The sequence below is a fragment of the Lacerta agilis genome, chromosome 1 (genome assembly GCF_009819535.1).
Source record: "Lacerta agilis isolate rLacAgi1 chromosome 1, rLacAgi1.pri, whole genome shotgun sequence".
NCBI classification, from domain to species: domain Eukaryota; kingdom Metazoa; phylum Chordata; class Lepidosauria; order Squamata; family Lacertidae; genus Lacerta; species Lacerta agilis.
Window position 1 is genome coordinate 123,068,536 of NC_046312.1, and position 23,546 is coordinate 123,092,081.

The 23,546-nt window shown below is 44.6% G+C and overlaps 1 protein-coding gene across 1 annotated transcript; it reads right to left on the minus strand.

Annotated features, from left to right (window-relative positions):
* Nucleotides 1–793: 793 nt before the first annotated feature.
* FLACC1 (flagellum associated containing coiled-coil domains 1) lies at nucleotides 794–22,005 on the minus strand. The gene is made up of 14 exons (XM_033169600.1): nucleotides 21,881–22,005; nucleotides 19,723–19,777; nucleotides 18,765–18,904; nucleotides 16,749–16,769; nucleotides 14,951–15,044; nucleotides 13,299–13,360; nucleotides 11,656–11,753; nucleotides 9,697–9,749; nucleotides 8,963–9,062; nucleotides 7,002–7,105; nucleotides 5,203–5,265; nucleotides 2,973–3,062; nucleotides 2,082–2,191; nucleotides 794–1,077 (listed from the first exon to the last, which is right to left on the minus strand). The coding sequence occupies exons 1-14, from the start codon at nucleotides 21,988–21,990 to the stop codon at nucleotides 999–1,001; spliced, it is 1,179 nt and encodes a 392-aa protein (XP_033025491.1). The 5' UTR covers nucleotides 21,991–22,005; the 3' UTR covers nucleotides 794–998.
* Nucleotides 22,006–23,546: the final 1,541 nt, after the last annotated feature.

A 23,546-nucleotide genomic window follows, 5' to 3' on the forward strand; every position in this document is an offset into this window, starting at 1 on the left:
TCCCTTATTCCAAATAGGATTCCTCGCAAGAAAAGGGAAAAGTTGACAGCTATGGTTTGCAGCGTTCTTAATCCAAGTTGTTCATAAACTAAGCTGTTCTTAAACCAAGGTACCACTGTACTAAGAATGTCTGCATTATCTACCTGTGGCTTTTAGCTCAAGTTCTTTTTACGGTGCGTTACTTCATTAAAAGGAACAGTTCAAATGTGAGATCACATGTACTCAAGTACTGGCCGGTAAATTCTGATTAGGTTTGATTTCCTAGGAAGTGGGTTTTTCCTTTGTTGAGTACCCCCCCCCCCCAATGTCTGTGCACATGCCCGCTAGTTGTTCCTGGGTTATGTGTATCAGGTATCCCTTAGGTTTGTATTAGAATAAAAGAAAGGCAACATAGTCCATCTTGTATTTTCCCCATTTCCCACTTTATAGCAGTATTCTATTTGCACTCTTTCAAGCTACTATTTTTATATAGTTGCAATTAACTACCTCACATGTTTTAGGTGGGCTTTATGGCATAACACCTGATTCCAGTTTTCTTGGCCTACCAGTCAGCATCCTCCTGTTTCAGAGGTTGGAGTGTGCTTTTTCGCTCTTGCCTTTCTGAATCTCAAGGGACATCCAGTAAGGTCTGGGCAACTCCTGACCCAGACTGGTGGGACAATAAGGAGTCGTGGATGCTTACTACCTCTTGAGACTCTGGCTTAGGCCACAAGGTTCCTGACTGCCTGGCTTCTGTGTTGCGCCCTGAGCCAAAGGGGAAATTTGCAGGAGGAAACGATTATTGGTTTGTATCTTCTGTTCTCATTTTGTATTTTCATGTTGTGAACCACTCTGTGACCTTCAGCTGAAGAGCAGCATGCAAATATAAACAAAACACGATACAAGATTGAAGTAAACAACAAATAATCTCCCTTTCTGACTACAGAATTGCATATGTGGCTTTGAATTCAGGCTTCTGGCAGCATGTCAAACCTTAGTTGCTTTTTCACTTAACAGCCCTAGTCATATGGTTCATAGCTGCCCGATCGCTGGGCCCGTTGACTAAAGATCTCTTCATTCTTCTCAATGAGCTTGCGCCTGGGGAGGAGGTTAGTAGCATTAGACAATCTTTCTGCACCTGTATATGCAACTACATACAGCAGGGGTAGCCAATATGGTGTCTTCTATATATGTTGTGTACTTCCACCATCTTGGCTGTTGACTTTACCAGTTGGGGCTGATGCAAAGGTGTAGTCCAATGATCTCTGGAGAGCATCATGTTGTCTATGCCTGTTTTAGCTCCTCAGGTCCTAGTGGGCAGTAGCTACTCAGGACTAAGTGTCGTTGAAAACCATGGAATCTGATCCCATAAGACTAAGTCACTGGGTTGTATCCAGTGCCACACAAACCGCTTTCCACTTGCACAATGGGACTTCCTCCCTTCTCTGCATACATACCCAGAATCTGCTACGAAGATGTGGAGAGGAATGTTCCATTGTGCAAGCAGAGCATTTGCAACCCTTTGACTTCAGCTTGGCTTGCAGGGGGAGGGAGGGAGGGAGGGAGGGAGGAAGGAAGTGGGGAAGGGAAGAGCAAGCTCTCCTGGAATGTGCTTACTGCTTTCCTTCCCCTTGTCATGCCATAACTTAACCAAAACATAGTTAATTAAAATCACGTTGGAAGCTTTAAACATAACAAATTAGGTGACATAAGTAAATCTAAACAATCCAGCAAATTTTGTGAACATGTCTGTTACAGCACATGAATATTCAAAGGGGTGTGGTAGAATCATAGATCGTGAATCAAGGAGTTGGAAGGGACCCTGAGGATCATCTAGTCCAACCCCCTGCAATGCAGGAATATGCAGCTATTCCTTATGGGGATCGAACCTGCAACCTTGGCATTGTCAGCACCCACCCAGCTGTGGTGACAGGTGAACAATATGTCTAGTACAGGCAAAGCCAAATTATTTTTTTACTGAGGAATGTGCTAATCTATGTTGCAGTAATTTGCTTCACAAGGAATTCTGCAGTAAACTGCTTTAAAAAGCTCAAAGGTAAATATTTGGCTGACTGGACTTGGGAGAGATTTTAGCCCCTTACCTGAGCATGGCATTTTCTTCTACCAAAGTAGTGGCGTTAATTCGATATCTCTCTTCAATGGATGCAATTTTTTGCTGGATACTTTTCTCCATTTCCACCAAGGCGGCTTTCTGTAAAGAGGAAGGAAAGGAATGAATGGGCAAGCAGAAAGAAGACTAAACATATGAAGTTGCCCAAATATCATCCATGTCAGGTGTTAGTCAATTCTAGCCCTATATTGTTCTCTCCTTCCTGACAATCAGAGGAGGCTTTGACAGCACAGCTACTTGTGATCCCTTTAAAAGGGAGGTGATTAGCATTAAACATGGGAATTGGCATGGGGAAGGCAGGATTTGAACCAATCCCTCCATAGGGCTAATCTGAGTTTAACCATTAAACCGCTGCAATGCACAGCTATTAATCACACTCTCTAGCAACTGCAAGATTACCTATAGATCAAAGAGTTCGGTTTCCCATCACCACCCACTGAGACCTGGCCATTAGTATATTATTAAATATTTACTTCTAAGCCACCTCTTTCCCTGACAGGGACTTGTTGACAATTTTACAATTGCTTGATCATGTACTTCAATGTGTTTTGGCACTCCAAATCCCATCAGCCCCATCCTGCACGGCAAATAGTCATGGGTGATGGGAGTTGTAGTCCAGTATCTGGAGGTCACAAAAGCTGGGAAAGATAAACACCATCCGTCCTTTGGGAATGTACCTGTTCCAGTCTATCAGAGTGCAGGTTGCATTATTCCATCATAGATCGGCTGTAGAAAGCACAAGTTAAATGTTGAAAACCATACAAATGCCACAAACCTGTTTCCCATCACTGCTGGGGTGAGACCCTGGTCTTGATGTTTTAAAAATGCTTAGTTAAAAATGCTCTAATTCCCCAGTTCTCACCTCATTCCGGAGTTCAGTCTCTGTCTTGCTAAGGGTGGCTGCAATAGCATCCAAAGTCTCATTCTTCTCCTTAATTTCCATATCCAAACCCTTTTATTGGATGGAACAAATTATTTTAAGATGCTTATATTCTGCACACCCACCACTGTCCAGAGCAACACAACGGCAGTTTTAAGAACTGTACAGTGAAACAAACTAAAAAAAGTAAGCCCTACCTAAAACACCTCCTAAACAAAGGCCTTCTGGGATACTGGTACTCTTTACATGGCGCCAAAGGATCACTGCTGAACTCCTGGAAAAGTTCATTCCACAAAACCCAGGCGCTGTAAAAGCCCTACTGGCTATTTTCTAAATGTAATTTTATAGGTGTTTCAAATCGGTGTAGCAACAGCAAAATAATAACCTTGACTGCATTGTTTCGTTTCCCATTTTTAGTACCTAAGTTCATAGACTTCTAGAGCTTTTCATTGACAAATTAACCTTTTAGGGCAGGGGGTGGAGAACTTGAGGCCAAGGGGCCAAATGCAGCCCTCCAAGATTCTCTGTCTAGTCCCCAGGACTTTTGCCAGAGCACACCCCCTTTCTGTGGGTCCTGCCTATCACGGGCCTTGCTTCACACCCTCCTTGAATGTTTTTGCCTGGCTGGAATGTGCCCTTGAACTCTAAGGCCTCTTACTTGTCTGGATGGAGAACACAGGGTGGGGTGAGTATATGTAGAAACTAGCCTACTGAACAAAGGCCGGGGGGGGGGGAAATGCCTTCGTTGCTCTGCACCCTTTCCCATATGGTTCTGCCCACCACTACCTAGGGCTGCCTAAAAGGGAATAAGGACTAAGCATGCTTAGTGGTAGCAGAATGTGTTGTGTCAGGGAAAGTGGGATGGGGAGGTAATGGACTGGAGTATCCTGAAATAGGGCATAACCGGCTGGCAGGATCACTGAACAGGAGCAATTCAAACGAAAACATATCTGCAGATCCACTTGATACAGTCGTACCTCGGAAGTCAAACACCTTGCGGGTCGAACGTTTTGGCTCCCGAACGCCGCAAACCCGGAAGTGAGTGTTCCAGTTTACGAATGTCCTTTGGAACCAGAATGTCCGATGCGGGTTCCGATTGCTTTCCAAACATTCTGGAAGTCGAACGGACTTCCGGAATGGATTCCGTTCGACTTCCGAGGTACAACTGTGCTGTTAACATCCCACACTTTATCCAAACACTTTCAGTTTGCACTCCACGTATTATCCTCAAAGCAACCTTGCAAGGTTAGGCTGAGAGTTAATTAATCCCAAATTCATCCAGTTCGCTTCATGACTGAACAGGGATTTCAAACCCAGGTCTCTGGTCCTAGTCCAAAGCAAATCAAATATCTTTATTACGGTCAAAGACCAGAAAACAGATAATGACAATCCGTAATCGGATATAACATTGAAGGATGACATATAAAATAAAATTACAATCAATCCATAGAATTGGTACTTACTTTTAGGCTTAAAATTTAAGATTAATTTTTTTAGAATTAATGGAACTTTTCCACCTATTAACATTCCTTCTGAATGTAAAGCTCGAATCTCAGTCACTGTTCTTTGCTGGCATCAAATCAAATATCTTTAATACGGTTGAAGACCAGAGAACAATTTGTAAAAGCAAATATTGTAAATTGTATTGTGCTACAAATAGAAATGAAAATGTGGGCCAATTCACGGAATTAGTGCTTACATTTAAAACCATGCATTAGACACACCAGAAGACCAGCTACAGCCATGGCTACCAGTCTCAACAACAGAGACTCACCTACTGATTGACCAACTAAAGAACAGGAAAGCCCCCGGAAACGATTATATACCAGCGTAACTTTTTAAAACCAATGCTAACTGGTGGGCCCCCTTGTTAGCCTCTCTGTTCACATATATAGATAGAACAGCACAGATTCCAGAAGACTGGGGGACTTCCATCATTATTCCCATTTATAAAAAAAGGCTCTAGGGCTGCCCTCGCCAACTACAGACCTATAAGTCTCTTGAACATCATAAGTAAATTATATGCCAAACACCTCAGCGAGAAACTCTGTGAATGGACAGAAAAAGCGTACATATTCCTAGTCCAAAAATTAACCACTTCGCTATGCTGGTTCCAGAATGTCTTGCCTGTTTTTTGTTTTGTTTTGTTTTGTTTTTTTTTTTTTAACAGAAGCTTCGGTTACATCTGTTCAAAAGTGTTTACCATACTTGCCTCAATATGTTTGTTTAATTCAGCAATTTTATCCATGGCATCCTGTTGCTGCTTTTGGAACTCCTGGAAAAGAAAAAAGCGATAAAAGTTACCGTAGATTAAAGCGCATCTTCAAACAACGTTTACTTCTAAGTAGACTCATTATGAAGCCTTGGGGGTGCCTCTAATACAGGTGAAATCAGTCCCTGACAAGCCTGACACAGAAGCAGCCTTCAGCTGATGTGACAAAACGGGGGGGGGGGGAGATGTTATTTGGGATCTAGAATGGACAAAGCAGATCTGTTTAATTTATGGCAGGTTTCATATACGTACTCTTTTTTTTTGCAATGGCTTGATACTAAGGATTTTTGTTTGCACTTAATATTAGGGGAGTTCGTTATTTCTAAGGCTCCCCTCACTCTGAACTAATCTACATGCAGTTCAGCACTGCGCAAGCAAACTTCTGCTTAAACAGGGCTCGCATGATGAATCAAAATGAAAACTAAGGAGAACTGCTCAAATCCTGGAAAGATTTTCCCTTCCAAGAAAACTGGATGTCAGAGAAAGAGTGCTCGCCTGTGTTGTTGTTGTTGTTGTTCAGTCGTTCAGTCGTGTCCGACTCTTCGTGACCCCATGGACCAGAGCACGCCAGGCACGCCTATCCTTCACTGCCTCTCGCAGTTTGGCCAAACTCATGTTAGTAGCTTCGAGAACACTGTCCAACCATCTCCCATTTCTCTAAACCTCTGGTTAAGGTTGCTTCTACACCAAAACTTTTTAGTGCTGCTAAGGCATTGATTATTCACAATCAGCTGGAAGCAGAATGAACATGGCACTATATTATCTCGCATTGCCCTTCTGCACAGCAAGATCTGGGTGTAATATTTACTCACAACTAGGCTCCATTTAACAAAGGACCCTTGCAACATTAATTGAAAGCTTCCTCCTTTCAGGTTCTGCCCTCATTTAATGTCCAGTACAACCTTGCCGACAAAGGTCCGTATAGTTAAAGCTATGGTTTTCCCAGTAGTAATGTACGGAAGTGAGAGCTGGACCATAAAGAAGACTGATCGCCGAAGAATTGATGCTTTTGAATTATGGTGCTGGAGGAGACTCTTGAGAGTCCCATGGACTGCAAGAAGATCAAACCTATCCATTCTTAAAGAAATCAGCCCTGAGTGTTCACTGGAAGGACAGATCCTGAACTTGAGGCTCCAGTACTTTGGCCACCTCATGAGAAGAGAAGACTCCCTGGAAAAGACCCTGATGTTGGGAAAGATGGAGGGCACAAGGAGAAGGGGACGACAGAGGATGAGATGGTTGGACAGTGTTCTTGAAGCTACTAACATGAGTTTGGCCAAACTGAGAGGCAGTGAAGGATAGGCGTGCCTGGCGTGCTCTGGTCCATGGGGTCATGAAGAGTCGGACGCGACTGAACAACAACAACAACATTTTCATTTTTATGTTCAGCCCCTTGCATAGTGATTCATCAGTGAATGGGATTAATGAATGAATGGGATTAGTTTCTGTTCCCCAGAGGCGCAGGCTTTAATTATTGCTGTCGTTTCATTGAAGATCAACAACAGTAACTTCATTTTTACAGCAAAATAATACTATTGCAATATAACAGGAGTAAAGGAAGAGCATGGCAGCAACCAGTAGCCACTGAAGAGGATAAGAGCTGGCTAATTAAGGGACAAGACATCACTACTTCCCAGGCCATGTCAATGGGGAGCATTAGAAGGGGGCGGATTTGTAAGGGGAGAGTTTTCTGTTAAAGGAACAGTTCCCCACAGCGCTTAATAATAAACACCACTTACTTCTCTTTCTTTTTCATAAACTTTGCCTATTAAAAAACTGTTATTCTGAATGAGAGTCTTCTGTTCCTCTATTGCCTGCTCAAACTTTTTTGTCAACGATTGCCCTGTGGATAAGATTAGATTTTTAGGTCTGCGTTAACCATGTGTGTCATCAAAACTTTATACTGTATTTCTTAGTAATAAAGTCGATGGGCTTGAAACATTGGGCGCCATTTGCTAGCTGTGGGAGATTTACACAGTGGTGTCCTCTTAACAGAAGAGAGAAGGTTGGTTGCTTTTACATAAGGGATCTTTAGTGCCGCAATCACCTGGAAACAGAATTAAAATCATGGTTCCATACGGCACTTAATATAGAGCAGTCTTCGCCATAGAAATCCAGCAGTGCCCATTTAGATGGAAAATGTATATTTCTGCAGAAATGTCCTGTTCATAAAAGGTTCCGCTTTTCCCTACAGCTGGCCTGTTGTCTCCTCCTTGCCTCTTTATTTTAATGTGGCTTCTGCGACTCAGCTTCCACCTCTACAATGAGTTGTTTCCTGTTATAAGAAAAAAACTTGCTCCTTTTCCCTTATGGGGTACCCAAGAGTCCTTATGTAGGTTCTCTATCGGTAGGAGAAAATAACAGAGGCCAATCAGAGAATATTGAGAAGCAAGGCAGCTAGTAAGTCTGATCTTTATTAAACTGTTGCAACAGGGTGCTCACCCCCCACGCATGCAGGAGGGGAAGAACCCAGAACATTGGTGTGCAAGCTCTTATATAGACATTTGAAATTGCCACCCTGTAGCTCAAGGCCAGCCCCCAATACATCATACATACATCACTGAAGGAGCAGTCTACAGCAGAAAACCTGTCTGCCAGGATACCTGATAATGGTCACTGATTGCTTTTACCTGGGCATCCTGGCCATTCTTTTGCGATGGTAAATACTCAGTTCCTGAATCCAGGTCACAGGCTTGCCCTATTCGTACACATATATGCCCTTAAGACAGGATTTGTGAGCAAAGAGACAATGGGGAGCTTTCCCCATTTCCTTCCTCCTTGCAGAGAAACATTTGAGGTCAATTTGGGAGAGTCAAAATGGTTTCAGGACTGTTTTCCTGTACTGTTTCAGACATGTGGTTTATATATATATGTATGTGTTTGCCTGGTACATTTATGAACATTTATTTTATATCTTAGACCTTATAATTCTCATAACACTTCCTATCCATTAACATGGCCATGGCTTTCCTGAATCGGCCCTTCATTGCAATTCCTTTTCTGTTTGCAAGATGGGAGCGTAGGTGGGCCCTTAATCATCGGTTTCCTCTTCGCAGCCAAAGCAAACTCTCGTTAACTGAGATCTTGCAAATGAAAAAGAGAGAGTTAATGAGCAATTTGCTCCAGTTGCAGAGAGGATACCAGTAATTAAAGGTTCACCCACCCATCTGACTCCACAGGGAACAGGAACATTTATCAGAATGAGCCAAGCCAAGCCAAGCCAAAACACATGGAACTTTGTAAATTCAGATGAATGAGAACAGAGTTCAAATCAGACTCAGGTCAAACATAGGCGCAAATAACTGAGGTTCAAATCATTGCACACATGCAGAGATATAAGGAGGTGTCGTCTTCCGTTCTGCCCTCCATTTTACGTTTGCAGCAGCGTTTCAATGCTGCTGCGGTTTGTCTTCTGGCAAAAGCTACATTATCTGTCTTGCTGCCTGCAGTGGTGAAACAATGTAATGCCATCACGTTATTCCCCCCCGATTCATTTCAGTGCAAAGGAAACGCAACGTCAATGGTGGTGGTGCTGGGGAGTAATCAGTTACGTATCATCCGCAGACTGAAAGCAATATTCACCAGATTGGTTTGCATGGGCAAACTCCATTTCCCTTTCAACCCAAATACTCAGGCACTGCTATACACAATACAATACACACACAATACAAATAAGATGCAACCTCTCTCTTGTACTCACTTTGTTGTAACAAGGCCTTCTCCCGTTCAGTCCTCTCACTCTTTTTCCATTCCGCTTGCCTTCTCAGCCACTTTTCCTCCATTTCATCAGAAATACTATCCTAAATAAAATGATTTTTTTTAATGTAGGTGCCAATTTAAAGGGGAGTCCTGACGTCTGGGTCACTTTGGTGCTGCTAACGCAGCGGTTCGACTTCACCCTTGGAGGCACACTCCATTGTCTCTTGGGACAGACAGATGCCAACAACCAGATGACAATTTTATACCCTCTTTTGCTTGCAAGTACTTCAGGGGAAGACTGGTTATGAACCAGAAAACAGGGAAGGGGTGGAAACTCTGCAAGAGCATCTAAGGCAGCCTGATTGTCCTTCCTTTTCTGTACGGGGTTCAGAAGACTCCAGGCACTGCAGATTAATTTTGCATCTCAGTGCCACTTCTGGATTCCCTGTCATTGCTGAGGTAGCCAGTCAGTTGAGCTGGGACTGCAGCAACACTGGCTCTGGCTGTAGACCAAGCAGCCATGAAATGCAAGATGTCTGTGACCAACTGGACTGCAGTCTTTCATGAGCACCAACTGTGCATGCGCAAATGCTAGGGGACTGCGCACTGTGCGCCTGACAAAGCAGACTCTTGCCCGCAAAACCTTAGGCAACAAAGAAACTTGGTCTTCAAGGCGCCAGGAGCCTCGCAGGAGTTTAGGATTACCTCAGATGGGTGTTATAATTTAAATCTTACCTGGTACACACGAAACGCATTCTTCAGATACTTGTATTCCTTCTGCATCCCAGCTGAGAGGGGGGAAAGGGAAAAAAATAAAATGCTCCACACACAGAACTACTGAAATTAAAGATTTGTTTCTCAGTTGTTTTCCTGAAGGGAAATGAATTGGCTGCTCGGCCAACAACATGCCTTCCCCAGAAATTAACACCGCCTTAGAAATACAACTGCCATGTCCGGCTGCTCAGTCTGGAACAGCTGGTGCTCAAAGGCTTCTTGCCAACACACTCTTTGAAGAGCGAGACCCCCAGAGAGCCAGAGGGACCAGTGATGTTCAGCCACCCTCAGAGGGAATTGTGCGGCAAAAACATGGATTCCCCCAGTGTTCACTTCTAACCGTGGGCATTATAACTTGCCACATGGAGCTTTGAGGCTTCTATCATTAGCAGACAAGGACCTGTGTGTCTTGTCCCTTATGTGTGTGTGTTTTTATTGGGTTTTTATGAACAATAATAATGTTATATAAACAAGTATACCAAGTTTTCTCATGTCATTTGTATATCACAAAAACAGCATAATAAATGTGGAAAAATATCTACAACGTTTCATTATTAGTGGTCAAAGTACAGTGGTGTTGTTGTTGTTCAGTTGTTCAGTCGTGTCCGACTCTTCGTGACCCCATGGACCAGTGCACGCCAGGCAGCAACACTGGCTCTGTGGTACCTCGGGTTAAGAACTTAATTTGTTCTGGAGGTCCGTTCTTAACCTGAAACTGTTCTTAACCTGAGGTACCACTTTAGCTAATGGGGCCTCCTGCTGCCACAGTGCGATTTCTGTTCCCATCCTGAAGCAAGGTTCTTAACCCCAGGTAATATTTCTGGGTTAGTGGAGTCTGTAACCTGAGGTACCACTGTATAAATTATTGGTTTATGAATTTGTTTGAAGAAGAAGAGGAGGAGGAGGAGGAGGAGGAGGAGGAAAGGAGGGAGTTGAGCGGAGTGGTTCTGCTTCTATTATTCTACTTAGTGTGTGTGAGGGGTTGTGTCAGCGTTACTTGTATGGGTTCTCTTACTATGCACTTGTTGTATTTCCTTGGTGGTGAGAGAGGTTGGGGGTGGCTTAGGGCGTGGTCTTTGGCTGGCTGTGGTGAGAATTATTTTTGTGTTACAGCAGGGTGTGAGTGAATCAGGTTAGCCAGATTGATTCGTATGCTGTCGGGGGGTCTTGTCCCTTGTTATATATCTTGTTGGCCCGCAATTTTTATCATTTGACTGGTTCTGCATGCTTATTATCAACTCCTATCCTATCCTCTTTTTGAAGGCATAGGACATTCAGATCCTTTGTGATAAAGATAAAGGTATAGGTACCCCTGACCGTCAGGTCCAGTCGCGGACAACTCTGGGGTTGTGCGCTCATCTCGTTCTATAGGCCGAGGGAGCCGGCATTTGTCCGCAGACAACTTACTGGTCATATGCACCGAGCAACGGGAGCTCACCCCGTCACAGGGATTTGAACCGCCAGCCTTCTGATCGGGAAGCCCTAGGCTCAGTGGTTTAGACCACAGCGCTACCCGCATCCCTTGCTTAACAGATAGATGATCCCAAATTGGATGCTCCTCAGCTCCTGTCTTTCTCTGCTGAGGTGTTTTAAAAAGCTGCTCTGTGGCCTTCTTGATTTTACAAAGGCAGGGAAGAGGAAGAGACGTTGTTGTCCTTGTCGGGCGGCCAGGGGTCCCATTGTCGGGCTCCCTGCAGGCCTGGAACTGCCACTCATCCCAATCGTTGTGATCCTGCCAACCTGTGGCAACTACCTCAGTGAGCCTCATGGATGGGCCAGTCTTGACTGGTTGTAAATAAGAAGGGAGATGGCTGTGAGGCTGGCTGAGGACTAGCTAAGGTTGGACCAGCCTCCACCGCAACTGGGACTGTTGGAATACTACTGTACAGTGTAACAGGTAGTTCGGCCCCCAAGTCCTACCCAGCTTCTCCTGGGCGTGTGCCCTCTCGTTTCGCAACTCTTTCTTGTACTGCTCTTCCAAGGCGTTCATCTCTGCAGCATGATATGACTGCATCTCCCTGCAAAGACAATGTAGCTTTCTATTATAATTATCCAGCAAGCTGCTTTGATTAAAAGACAACAACAATGGGTTGTATGAAATGCTATTTGGGCACAGCCTTCTCTCGCCGCAATGGGACTTCACCTGCCTCTCCTCTCTTGCTACAGCCCTCTGTGCAGTGTCCAAATCTGCTCCAGCAGGTTGGAGGACCCTCTGAAGTAGATCGGGGATAGGGGAGGAGAGGCTCTTCTCATGTAACTGTGGATTCTGCCTAATATCAATCATTTACTACCGGTACTAGTACCACGATTTATTATTTGGGTGGGAGTGTTATTATTCAGCTCTAAACTGCTTTGAGAATACTGCCACTTATTCTTGTTAAAAATATCTAATTTTAAAATATATATATTACAGCTGTACAGTGTTTTGAAAGGGACATGGGTGGCGCTGTGGTCTAAACCACGGAGCTTAGGGCTTGCCGATCAGAAGGTCAGCAGTTCAAATCCCCGCGACGGGGTGAGCTCCCGTTGTTCGATCCCAGCTCCTGCCTGCCTAGCAGTTCAAAAGCACGTCAAAGTGCAAGTAGATAAATAGGTACTGCTCCGGCTGGAAGGTAAATGGTGATTCTGTGCGCTGCTCTGGTTTGCCAGAAGCAGCTTTGTCATGCTGGCCACATGACCTGGAAGCTGTCTACGGACAAACGCCGGCTCCCTTGGCCTATAGGGCGAGATGAGTGCGCAACCCCAGAGTCGTCCGCAACTGGACCCAACGGTCAGGGGTACCTTTACCTTTACAGTGTTTTGAGAATAAACCTATACCAACAGGAGCAAAGCCAACATGTTTATTTATTTAATTATTCTTCCCACAGAACTTTCTGCGTCACATCGTCCAATCGTTACTTCAGTAGTCTTTTATGAGCGTATTCTGCAACATGTCATTCACGCAATAAACAGCGCACGGTCACAGCGGTGAGACTTTCGTACGCACAAAGATGGAAAGGTGCATCATTGCCTACCTCCATGGAGGAATGGTTTGTTAAAATCATTGGGCTTTGCCAAGACTGGCAAAGGTGACAAATTTAATAAGAAGAGAAAAAGCACTGCCAGTATTTTCCAAAGACTGGAAACTCATTATAGACTTCTTGCATGGAAAAGAAAACGAGCCTATGGTTTGAGGATTGAAGAAAAATATTGGTTTACAGAAAGTGGAATTGTTGGGCGTTATCATGGAGTGAATGTTTTGAAAAAAATTATAGGGACCCATGGAAGGGATGGTGGGGGGGAAGTCAAGAGATTCAGAGTAATCTTGATATTTGGATTTTGTACTGTTTTATGTTGTATATTTATATAATTGAAAATAATAATAATAATTAAATAATAATAATAATTAAAAAATGCCAATAGTGGCTGTTGTGGGCAGGGCTGATCCTTTCCTCATCTATGCTGGCTCTGGCAAAAATGGCTCTTTTTGTTACCCACCTTCTGTGTCCCAGGACAGGGGAGGTTATCCAAAACAAAATGCAGAATAATAAATAGATCGATCTTGCACGTAGAAATAGCCATACCTCATTTTGTTTTCGTGTTCCTCTTGCATTTCATTCCTTTTGTCTTCCATCTCTTTCTCCAACTAGGAAAAGAGACAATAACCTTTGTTCACGAGGGGAGCTGCCTTTACAAGGTACTTTCAGGTACTTTCACAGCACAAAATAGTTTGTTTCTGTGATCAGGAGGCTCAACACAACACAAACACACACATCATCCTGGTTCCTCCATGCCAATTATGGCAACGCCAACTTTGCTCCAGAAAAGCCAAATAAGAAATCTGTTTCAACCACCTTGACAATTACTGCTTTTCAGAAGAAGTCTTAGCCAATGTGCTGCTCGCCAAATGTTTTGGACTGCAATTCCCATCACCCCTGATCACTGCCCATGCTAGCTGGGGATTATGGGAATTGTAGTCACATAGGATACTCCTGCCTGCATGATGGCAGAATCTTTTATAGACTAACATGCAAAGCATTAAGTGTTATCCTAAGTTGCTGGGTATGGGTTTAGAGCAGGGGATAGCAAACTTTTTCAGCAGGGGGGGCGGTCCACTGTTCCTCAGACCTTGTGGGGGGGCGGACTATATTTTTTTGGGGGGGGGAATGAACAAATTCCTATGCCCCACAAATAACCCAGAGATTCATTTTAAATAAAAGGACACATTCTACTCTTGTAAAAACACACTGATTACTGGACTGTCTGTGGACTGGATTTAGAAGGCGATTGGGCTGGATCCGGCTCCGGGCCTTAGTTTGCCTACCCATGGTTTACACTTATAGAGAGAAAAAACAGAGGCAAATGGGGAAAATTATGGGAAAACTAGCCTCATATAACCGACATGTTTGGGTCTAATTAATGAATGAAAGGATTAATGCCACAGCTGTCCTGCCAGCTTAGCTATGACACATCCCCTTTGCGTTGGGATGAAATGGGCAATCCAACCTATTGTTCACCCTCCAGTCTACCTGAGAAGCCCGGTGTGAAGAGGTTTGAGCTGGTTGATCCTGCAAAACTGCATGGCTCTCACCAGCCACTCTTGTACTCCTTTACCAAGAATCTAGGAACATTTACAACTTTGCAACTAAGCTACGTTTTACTTTTCTGCCTGTTGTATGCAAAAGCACATGTACCAGAACTTTGAAGTGCTTGTAAGTAAACCAATATTTTAACTTAACAAACTTGTGACCTTTTCCTATGCTGAGGAAAGAGGGAAATTTTGGAACGTACTTGAAAGGGCATACTAAAATTTAGGTCCAATAACCTATATTTCCATGCTTTAATTTGCAATGTATTTTGCGACTTTCAATCTCTGCTGGGGTTCTCTTACCAAATAGTACTTGCCCTAAACTTGGATCTTGGCATCCAATGAATTCTACTTTCTTTCTTTTTGCACCAACAAAAATTACAGTGATTTTACATACATTGATGCTTTAACACAGCAATTGCTATCCTTCAGGCTGAGAGCCATGTCGACCCATGGTCAAACCTTGAGATCATTCAAACCATTCCCCCATCTCATTACAGTATATAGACTCCAACTGAGGAGGGTCCTTCAAGGATCTGATGAAAAGGAGACTACTCTCCGAAAACTTATGTCCTTAATGGAGGATTCCAGTACAAGGCTACATCTGCTAAGTTTCCAACAGCTAGACCCCAAATGGAAGTGACTCACCTGTTTGTGGCTAGCTTGGTGGTCTCGGCGCAATTGCTCCATTATAGCTGTGAGCTCAGAAATCTGTTCCACCAAGTCACCTATAATGTCCTCCCTGCAAGACCAACATTGTATATGTACAGCGAAATTTGCTGGTTGGCAAATCTCGGAAGGATCAAGAGTAGGAAAACCAAGAACTGCAACTAAAAAAGTTTATAGGATTCCCTTATCTGTTTGGCAATCGGGGTTGAGTAGCTGGTGGGGCCGAGGGGGTTTGCTGTCTGGAGAGGGAAAATAAACTGGTGCCTACACCCTCTGTCTTATTACGCGCGCACACATACATTGTTATCAGTGAGCCTAAAAGCCATGAAACAGAACAGGCAGAGCATGCTAATTCCGTGCAAACCTCAGATGTATAGAAGACTAGCACAACGACTATTCACAACATTAGTAACTGGCGATGCAATGGTCCTATAATTGCTTGGCTGAAAACAACCTTCTTTGGAGAGAATCCCAGTCTAGATTAAGTGCCAAGCAAAGCCAACTGCATTCAGTAAAGCACTAAGGTCCACACAAGGATTTCTCCTTGTGCAAGGGGAAGCTCTCTGCCTCTCCTTGCATTGCATGCTCCCTAAATCTGATTTGGGGTCTCCCCCCCCCCCAATGCTCCAGGGTAGATTTGGGGGTGAGGGAAAATTCCAGCACAATAATTTAGTTGGAATCAAACTAAGGAATCAAACTATGTATGTATGGCACTACTGCAGCGAGAATGCTAGTGGCCAGAAATTGGAAAAGTAAAATTGTACCAACTATAGCTGAATGGCAAAATCTAATGATAGAGTATTTACAGTTAGCCAAAATAACGGGTAAAATAAGAGGACAGACCAACCAAGAGGTTTGTAGGGAATGGAGGATATTTAAAGAATACCTAACGGAAAGTGGCTTAAATGGAATCCTGGAAGCAGACTTAGATGGAACCTTAGTAAGTAAATGGAAAATTCTGAGATATCAATACGAGAAACAAAAGGGAAATACAACCGTACGTTATGTTAAAGGAAATAAGATAAGAAATACAAAGAGGATAATTGGAAGTGTTGAGAGTAAGTGATCTCAAGTGATGAATGATGGTGTGTAAAGTATGTGAGAATAAGTGAATGTATGCAAGATGTTTGATGTATATATGATAGGTATGTATGTAAATTTGTTTGATATTGTTTGATGATGTTTTATTTGTTATGATTTTAATCAATAAAGAGATATTAATTAAAAAAAAAAAGGAATCAAACTAAGGGACTGCAATGTTCAGCGTTCTTCTCTTCATAGCTATACGTGGGCAGTCAGTGACGAAAAGCTGCAATGCCCTGCCAGTAGGGAGAAATCTAAGGCTGACTGTCAGACTGGAAACCACAGTTTCTTCATAGTATGTGTCAAATACTCCACACAGGGGAGCAAAAGCAAACACACTGAACACCCCTGAAGGGAGTGCACTGCAGACAATTAGTACTCCAGAGCAGGGGTGTGTGTTTTTGTGTCTGTGTGAGAGAGATAAATGAGCCTAGAGCTAAATCAGTAGTGTCAAATTGAGCAGGGCCTCAGGCCTTCCTCCTGACAATAATTCTTGTTGCCAGGGTAACAATGTGCAGTGACTTACTGAGCCACAATACATCTTGCAAGTTCCTGTCAAAGCAATATCCTGGAAGAAGGGATGGAATTGAAGTGGGGGAAGGAGGATTATCTTAAGCAACAATTGTTACTGTAATGCACAAAAAGGAAGCTGAGGTGAGGGGGTTGTGTGAGGGGCAGGTAGATTGGTACTTACGTTTCAATCTTAGGTGGAGAACTGCAAAGGGGGTTAAAAGGCAGAGAGAGAGAGAGAGAGAGAGAGATGCTGTTAAGGCACCACTACTGTCAGCTAAACACATTCTCATTTCAAAATAGATGTATCAAAGCCAAAGGAATGATCTACACAGTACTGTGTGTGCATATGCGAGTTACAAACTGAATCCTGCTTGTTCCAATGCCTTTGCAAGACCTGCAGTCACCTGTCTGGATGCAGGTGACGTACACAGAAATTATATTCACTGCAGCCCAGTGACGAAAATAGCGAAGGGGCACAATGCATCGTGACGTGTGTCCTCAAGTGGCTAAACTGAGGACCTTCAATGGACTTTCTGGACACAGATACAAAGACAATGTGTGTGTGTGTGAAGGCACAATTCTCACCAACAAGGATGGATGAAAAATTTGGTTTGGTCCACATTTTAACGCGTATCTACTTAATTCACACTTCCTAAATCAATACGCAAACTGAAACGCAGCCAAAAAAAGTGCCATACATTAGGGGAAAGTGCACATAAATGCATATGTTAGTGAAAATAAAGATACGGCGATGCATTATATTAGGGGGAAACGCATGAAGAAAACGAGGAACTGAGAGAAACCATTATTAACAAACTTGTTGACATTTGAATTGGGCTCAAAAGGAATTAGCTGCTGAGACCGTATCACCACATGATGCCTCCACACTTAAGGGAATGAGAAGATATTTGTGTGATTGCTGCCCGCTCTAGGCAAGCATTTAACTCCCTTGCTTGTTGTTGTTGTTCAGTCGTTCAGTCGTGTCCGACTCTTCGTGACCCCATGGACCAGAGCACGCCAGGCACGCCTATCCTTCACTGCCTCTCGCAGTTTGGCCAAACTCATGTTAGTAGCTTCGAGAACACTGTCCAACCATCTCATCCTCTGTCGTCCCCTTCTCCTTGTGCCCTCCATCTTTCCCAACATCAGGGTCTTTTCCAGGGAGTCTTCTCTTCTCATGAGGTGGCCAAAGTACTGGAGCCTCAACTTCAGGATCTGTCCTTCTAGTGAGCACTCAGGGCTGATTTCTTTGAGAATGGATAGGTTTGATCTTCTTGCAGTCCATGGGACTCTCAAGAGTCTCCCCCAGCACCATAATTCAAAAGCATCAATTCTTCGGCCATCAGCCTTCTTGGTGGTCCAGCTCTCACTTCCATACATTACTACTGGGAAAACCATAGCTTTAACTATACGGACCTTTGTCGGCAAGGTGATGAACTCCCTTGCTAGGTTGCAGGAAATGCAACACGTCTACAGATACCCTTATGTAAATTGCCTTACATAAATGTTGTTACTGTTGTTATTGATTCTCCACACACTTGTGGGGCAGTGGAGGCTGGTCTGTTGGGTGTGGGCACTGCCCCACCAACCTCAGTCCGCCCCTCAGCCAGCTAGCCAGCCGGTAAACCCCCCCCCCCCACCTTCTTACAAGCAATCTAGGGCAGGGGTCAGCAACCTTTTCCAACTGTGGACAAGTCCACCGTCCTTCAGACCATGTGGTGGGCCGGACTATATTTTTTGGGGGAAATTGAACGAATTCCTATGCCCCACAAATAACTCAGAGATGAATTGTAATAAAAGCACACATTCTACTCATGTAAAAACACCATGCAGGCCCCACAAATAACCCAGAGATGCATTTTAAATAAAAGGACACATTCTACTCATGTAAAACAGGCTGATTCCCAGACCGTCCGTGGGCTGGATTGAGACGGCGATTGGGCCGGATCTGGCCCACGGGCCTTGGGTTGCCTACCCCTGGTCTAGAGGGTAGCTCTGGCTGCCAGCTTCCTTTGCCTTGTCCTCCATTTAGCCCTTGAACTCAGCAGGGAGGATGCAGAGAAAGCTGGAATTAATTGACTCCACCTGTCATTGACCTCCAGCCAACATTGCTGCATCGTATATCACACGGTCCTCAAGAAGTCAGGAAGAATGCTAGTTACAGACAGGAACACTCCTTGCCCTTGTGTAAGATTACCTGAGCACAGGGGGCTTGGCAAGTTCCTCATCAGGCTTTTTCTTCTCAAAGAATTCCTCGCCCAGCGTGACACTGATACGATCCTTACTGTGAGACACGGTAAAGCCAGGAGTGATCTCATCTTCAATCTCCTTTGATATCTGGGGTTAAAACAAAAGTGACTGCACTCTGTGGAATCCTAGCATTTAAAATCCAGTCTAATTATGTGCCCCTTATACTGACAGGTGCCTATTTTTTAAAAAGTAAAGCACCATATACTCAAGGGCATTGCGTTTGTGCTACACAAAGGTAAAGGTAAAGGGACCCCTGATTGTTAGGTACACCCGCGAACGACTCTTGGGTTGTGGCGCTCATCTCGCTTTACTGGCCGAGGGAGCCGGCATACATACAGGATGACTAAGCCACTTGAGCATGAGCAGTGCACGGAAACGCCGTTTACCTTCCCGCCGGAGCGGTACCTATTTATCTACTTGCACTTTGTACTTTCGAACTGCTAGGTGGGCAGGAGCAGGGACCAAGCAACGGGAGCTCACCCTGTTACGGGGATTTGAACTGCCGACCTTCTGATCGGCAAGCCCTAGGCTCTGTGGTTTAACCCACAGCGCCACCCGCGTCTAAAAATACATTTTAGAGAGCTGCAAAATTTCTTTTTTAATGGAAGAAAGGAGATCCCACTGAAAATCCCATTAATGGGCACTGACAGCAGTGAGCGAACTTCACTCTGGATTTTGGATCTAAAATATCTTCCTCAACTATAAACCGAATGGACCCTGAGTAGACATTAATATAAGTTGTATATAATATAACTGAAAAGTATAGAAACAGAGCTTGGGGTCTCTGAACTATGAAGACTCCTCCAAAATCAAAACTTATTTTTCTTACTTAGCAAGGTTGTTACACAGAGGAAGGAAAGAAGATTGCAAATTAAAAAAGGGAAGAAATGTTTTGTTCTACTCACATCTCGAGGCTCCCTGCTTCTTAGTGGTTGTGCGTTAGGTCTGCAAAATTTCAGTCTGAAACAAGACAATGATGTGACTTGTGAAAATACCCCTTTCCCTATCCCATTCAAAACAGGAGCCATGAGTTTCTCTTATACACACGTGGAAAGAACATTCATTTCTGAAAGTTATATCTTCTCACATAAGATAATAATTATTTTTTGATATAAATGCATATAAAGTTACACTTTGATAACTGGATTTCTGTCCACAGCAGCAGGGAAGGCATGTTGCTTCTCAAGCTTTTAAAAGCTTGACAACTGAGTCGTTTGAATAATTTTCTTTGTAGTAATTCGGTTGACTGATCCATCATCTTATTTCAAACAAATAGCTGCTAGTTTGTACGATTCCATTCGACATTTGCTTAGAATTGCTTTGCATTTTGCAGAACAGCTATAGCAGGCATGTCCAACAGGTAGATCATGATCTACCGGTAGATCACTGGACGTCTCTGGTAGATCACAGGATTCCTTCTGCTCAGTGGCGTAGGAAGGGCGGGGTATAGGGGGCGCTGCGCCCCGGGTTCCAGGGGAGGGGGGTGACGCTCCCCGGCCCCTCCCCCAACACCCGGCCCCCTGTCCGGACGGGGCAGCCCCACGAGCTGCTGCTTGCTCGCTGGGTCACCGCAGGAGCAGCAGCGCCAGCCCGGATCTACTACGCATGTCTGGAAATTCTGGGCATGCGCAGTGCATCCGACGTGTCGTGGCATCACGACACACACACCGTGACGCCCCGCCCCAGGGGGGTGCCTTCACGCCACCGCCCCGGGCGGCAAAAAGGCTTCCTACGCCGCTGCTTCTACTTCTCTCAGGGCAAGCATGTGCAACAGGAGACTACTGGAATAGTTTGGTTTGTAATACTGTACTGTAGAATGCAATGGAAGCAATCCAGAGAAGCTTGCTCACAACATCCACTCATTTGTAGCATTTCACAACACTTGTTTGGGGGAAATGTGGCTCCATTTTTGTGTTGCCTTGCTGTATGAGTACTGTGGGTTTGTGCACATGTGAAGGTTTTAGCGTTCCTATCCAAACCACTACGGAGCACCCTAATTGGGCAGAAAAGGCAGGATATAAATGATATTAAAATATATAAATAAATGATATTATGGAGGCATCTACATAACATGAGAGCATAGGTAGAGCACTGCTGGGCCAGTTCAGCACCTTGTTTTTGCAGTGGCAAACTAGATGCACCTAGGACTAATGGAGGCGCCTGTGCATCGTTCCAGTGGCATTTAAAAGGACAGCATGATAGTGACATTACTGGCATCTCCCTGGCTTCCGCCAGCCACACACGAGTGAGCATAAGAACATGTTCCTAGGCAGTAAGAAGGAAGAGAGACGAGATGTTTACGCCTACCCTTCTCTCTCCTTAGAGCAGCCTTCTAGGCTTCCAGTGAGCTAGGCCAAAGCATCATCATTCCCATTAGCAAATTAGGACAAGCAGGTGGAATAACAAAAAATAAATGACAAATTAATATTTACGTGCCGATTGATTTTTAAAAACATTTCTTAAGTGTCTTTCTGTAGGATACGCAAGATGATGGGTAGAAAACAAACAAACGAACATGTAAATAATTGCAAAATCCAAAAGGCATGGAACACCACAAGGGTTTTAGCTCAATGGCAGACCATAGTTTTTGCCTGCAGGAAGTCCTAGTTTCCATTTCCAGCATCTTGTGGAATGGATGGGGGAGACTCCTGCCTGAAATCTTGGGAGAGTCACCGACAGTCAGCATTTGTGGTGGATTTTTCTGCTTTGGTTTGTTCTGCGATGCTTCACAATTGCCACCACACCATTGCTATCCAGAGGGGCTACAGAACAACAAATGCACAACTACCGGTAAGTAAACCAGAACATTTGTGGCACGAAGAGTTACCGGATTTCAGCACAAAGTTATGGGAAATGCATTGACGAGAGACGAAGCAGTGCGGCGGCCTTAGAGCTTTTGCAGTATTGTGTATGACCCGCCCCGACAGCATAATGAGCACAGATCATCATGAATGCACAACAAAAAGGATGTCCATTTCGGATGGGACAGAGACTCTTGAGTTTGCTATTAAACCGAGTGATGTTATTGCTTCTCCACCAGTGTTGCAATACTTCCCCACTTACTTGGGCTTCTGAGACAGCGTGCCTGCCTTAGCTCTGTTGAGTCTTTTGTATCCTGTCTTCCAAGGATCCCAGCAGGGGCAGTACAAGGCCTGGGGCTGGACCTCGGACATGTCTGCTGTTCTTGGGGCTTCTGCGATCAAAAGCCTGTAGATGGGGAGGCAAAATGGAACATCAGAGACACAGACTGCTTTATGTGTGCTTCCAAGAGAAGGAAGGTGTTCCTCTAAGCCGTCAGAATGCGCTTCGCTAAAGTGAAGATTTGGAAACGTATGGGGGACAGCTAAAAGAAAGCAGTCTTTTTAGTATAAAAGACCCGCAAATGTATAATTACTATAATTTAAATCAGTGATGGGGAACTTGTGGTTCTCTATATGTTGCTGGCTAGAGCTCTCATTATCCACAAACATTGGTCATGCTGGCTGGGGCTGATGGGAGTTGGGTGTTCAACAACTTCTGAAGCGCCACAGATTTACCGTGGTGGGCAAGACTGTGGGGACCAGGTGACTTGTGTGCCAACTGGCCGGGAACTGTTGATGGGCATCCTCCAAGTCTCCTGCTCTCACTTCTTATGGTTCTTCATCTTTCAACTGGACTTGGGACCCTTCAGATAGAGCAGCATCCTCTCCCAAGTAAGGCACAGAGGGTTTCTCCAGCCACTCTGGGCAGCTTCCAACAAAATATTAAAAATACAATAAAACATCAGACATTAAAAACTTCCCTAAACAGGGCTGCCTTCAGATGTCTTCTAAAAGTCAGATAGTTGCTTATTTCCTTGATATCTGATGGGAGGGCGTTCCACAGGGCGGGTGCCACTACCGAGAATGCCCTCTGCCTGGTTCCCTGTAACTTCGCTTCTCACAGTGAGGGAACCACTAGAAGGCCCTCAAATATGGACCTCAGCGTCCGGGCTGAATGATTGGGGTGGAGATGCTCCTTCAGGTATACTGGGTTGAGCACCAACATTTTGAATTGTGCTCGGAAACATACGGGGAGCCAATGTAGGTCTTTCAAGACCGGTGTAATATGGTCTCGGTGGCCACTCCCAGTCACCAGTCTAGCTGCCACATTCTGGATTAATTGTAGTTTCCAGGTCACCTTCAAAGGTAGCCCCATGTAGAGTGCATTGTAGTAGTCCAAGCGGGAGATAACTAGAGCATGCAGTACTCTAGCAAGACAGTCTGCGAGCAAGTAGGGTCTCAGCCTGCATACCAGATGGAGCTGATAGACCGCTGCCCTGGACACAGAATTAACCTGCACCTCCATGGACAGCTGTGAGTCCAAAATGACTCCCAGGCTGCGCACCTGGTCCTTCAGGGACACAGTTACCCCATTCAGGACCAGGGAGTCCTCCACCCCTGCCCGCCTCCTGTTTCCCAAAAACAGTACTTCTGTCTTGTCAGGATTCAACCTCAATCTGTTAGCCGCCATCCATCCTCTAACTGCCTCCAGACACAGGACCTTCACTGGTTCTGATTTAAAAGAGAGGTAGAGCTGGGTATCATCTGCATACTGATGAACACCCAGTCCAAACCCCAGAATGATCTCTCCCTGTGGCTTCATATAGATGTTAAAAGCATGGGGGAGAGGATGGAACCCTGACGCACACCACAAGTGAGAGCCCAGGGGTCTGAACACTCAACCCCCAACACCACTTCCTGGGCACGGC

Excerpts from the sequence above, each read along its gene's own strand:
- FLACC1 (XM_033169600.1), bottom strand. The coding sequence starts at position 21,990 with ATGTCCGAGGTCCAGCCCCAGGCCTTGTACTGCCCCTGCTGGGATCCT. Across the intron at positions 5,266-7,001 it reads TTTATGAAAAAGAAAGAGAA|GAGTTCCAAAAGCAGCAACA; the intron begins GTAAGTGGTGTT and ends TTTCTTTTCCAG. Across the intron at positions 3,063-5,202 it reads AATTAAACAAACATATTGAG|GGTTTGGATATGGAAATTAA; the intron begins GCAAGTATGGTA and ends ATCCAATAAAAG.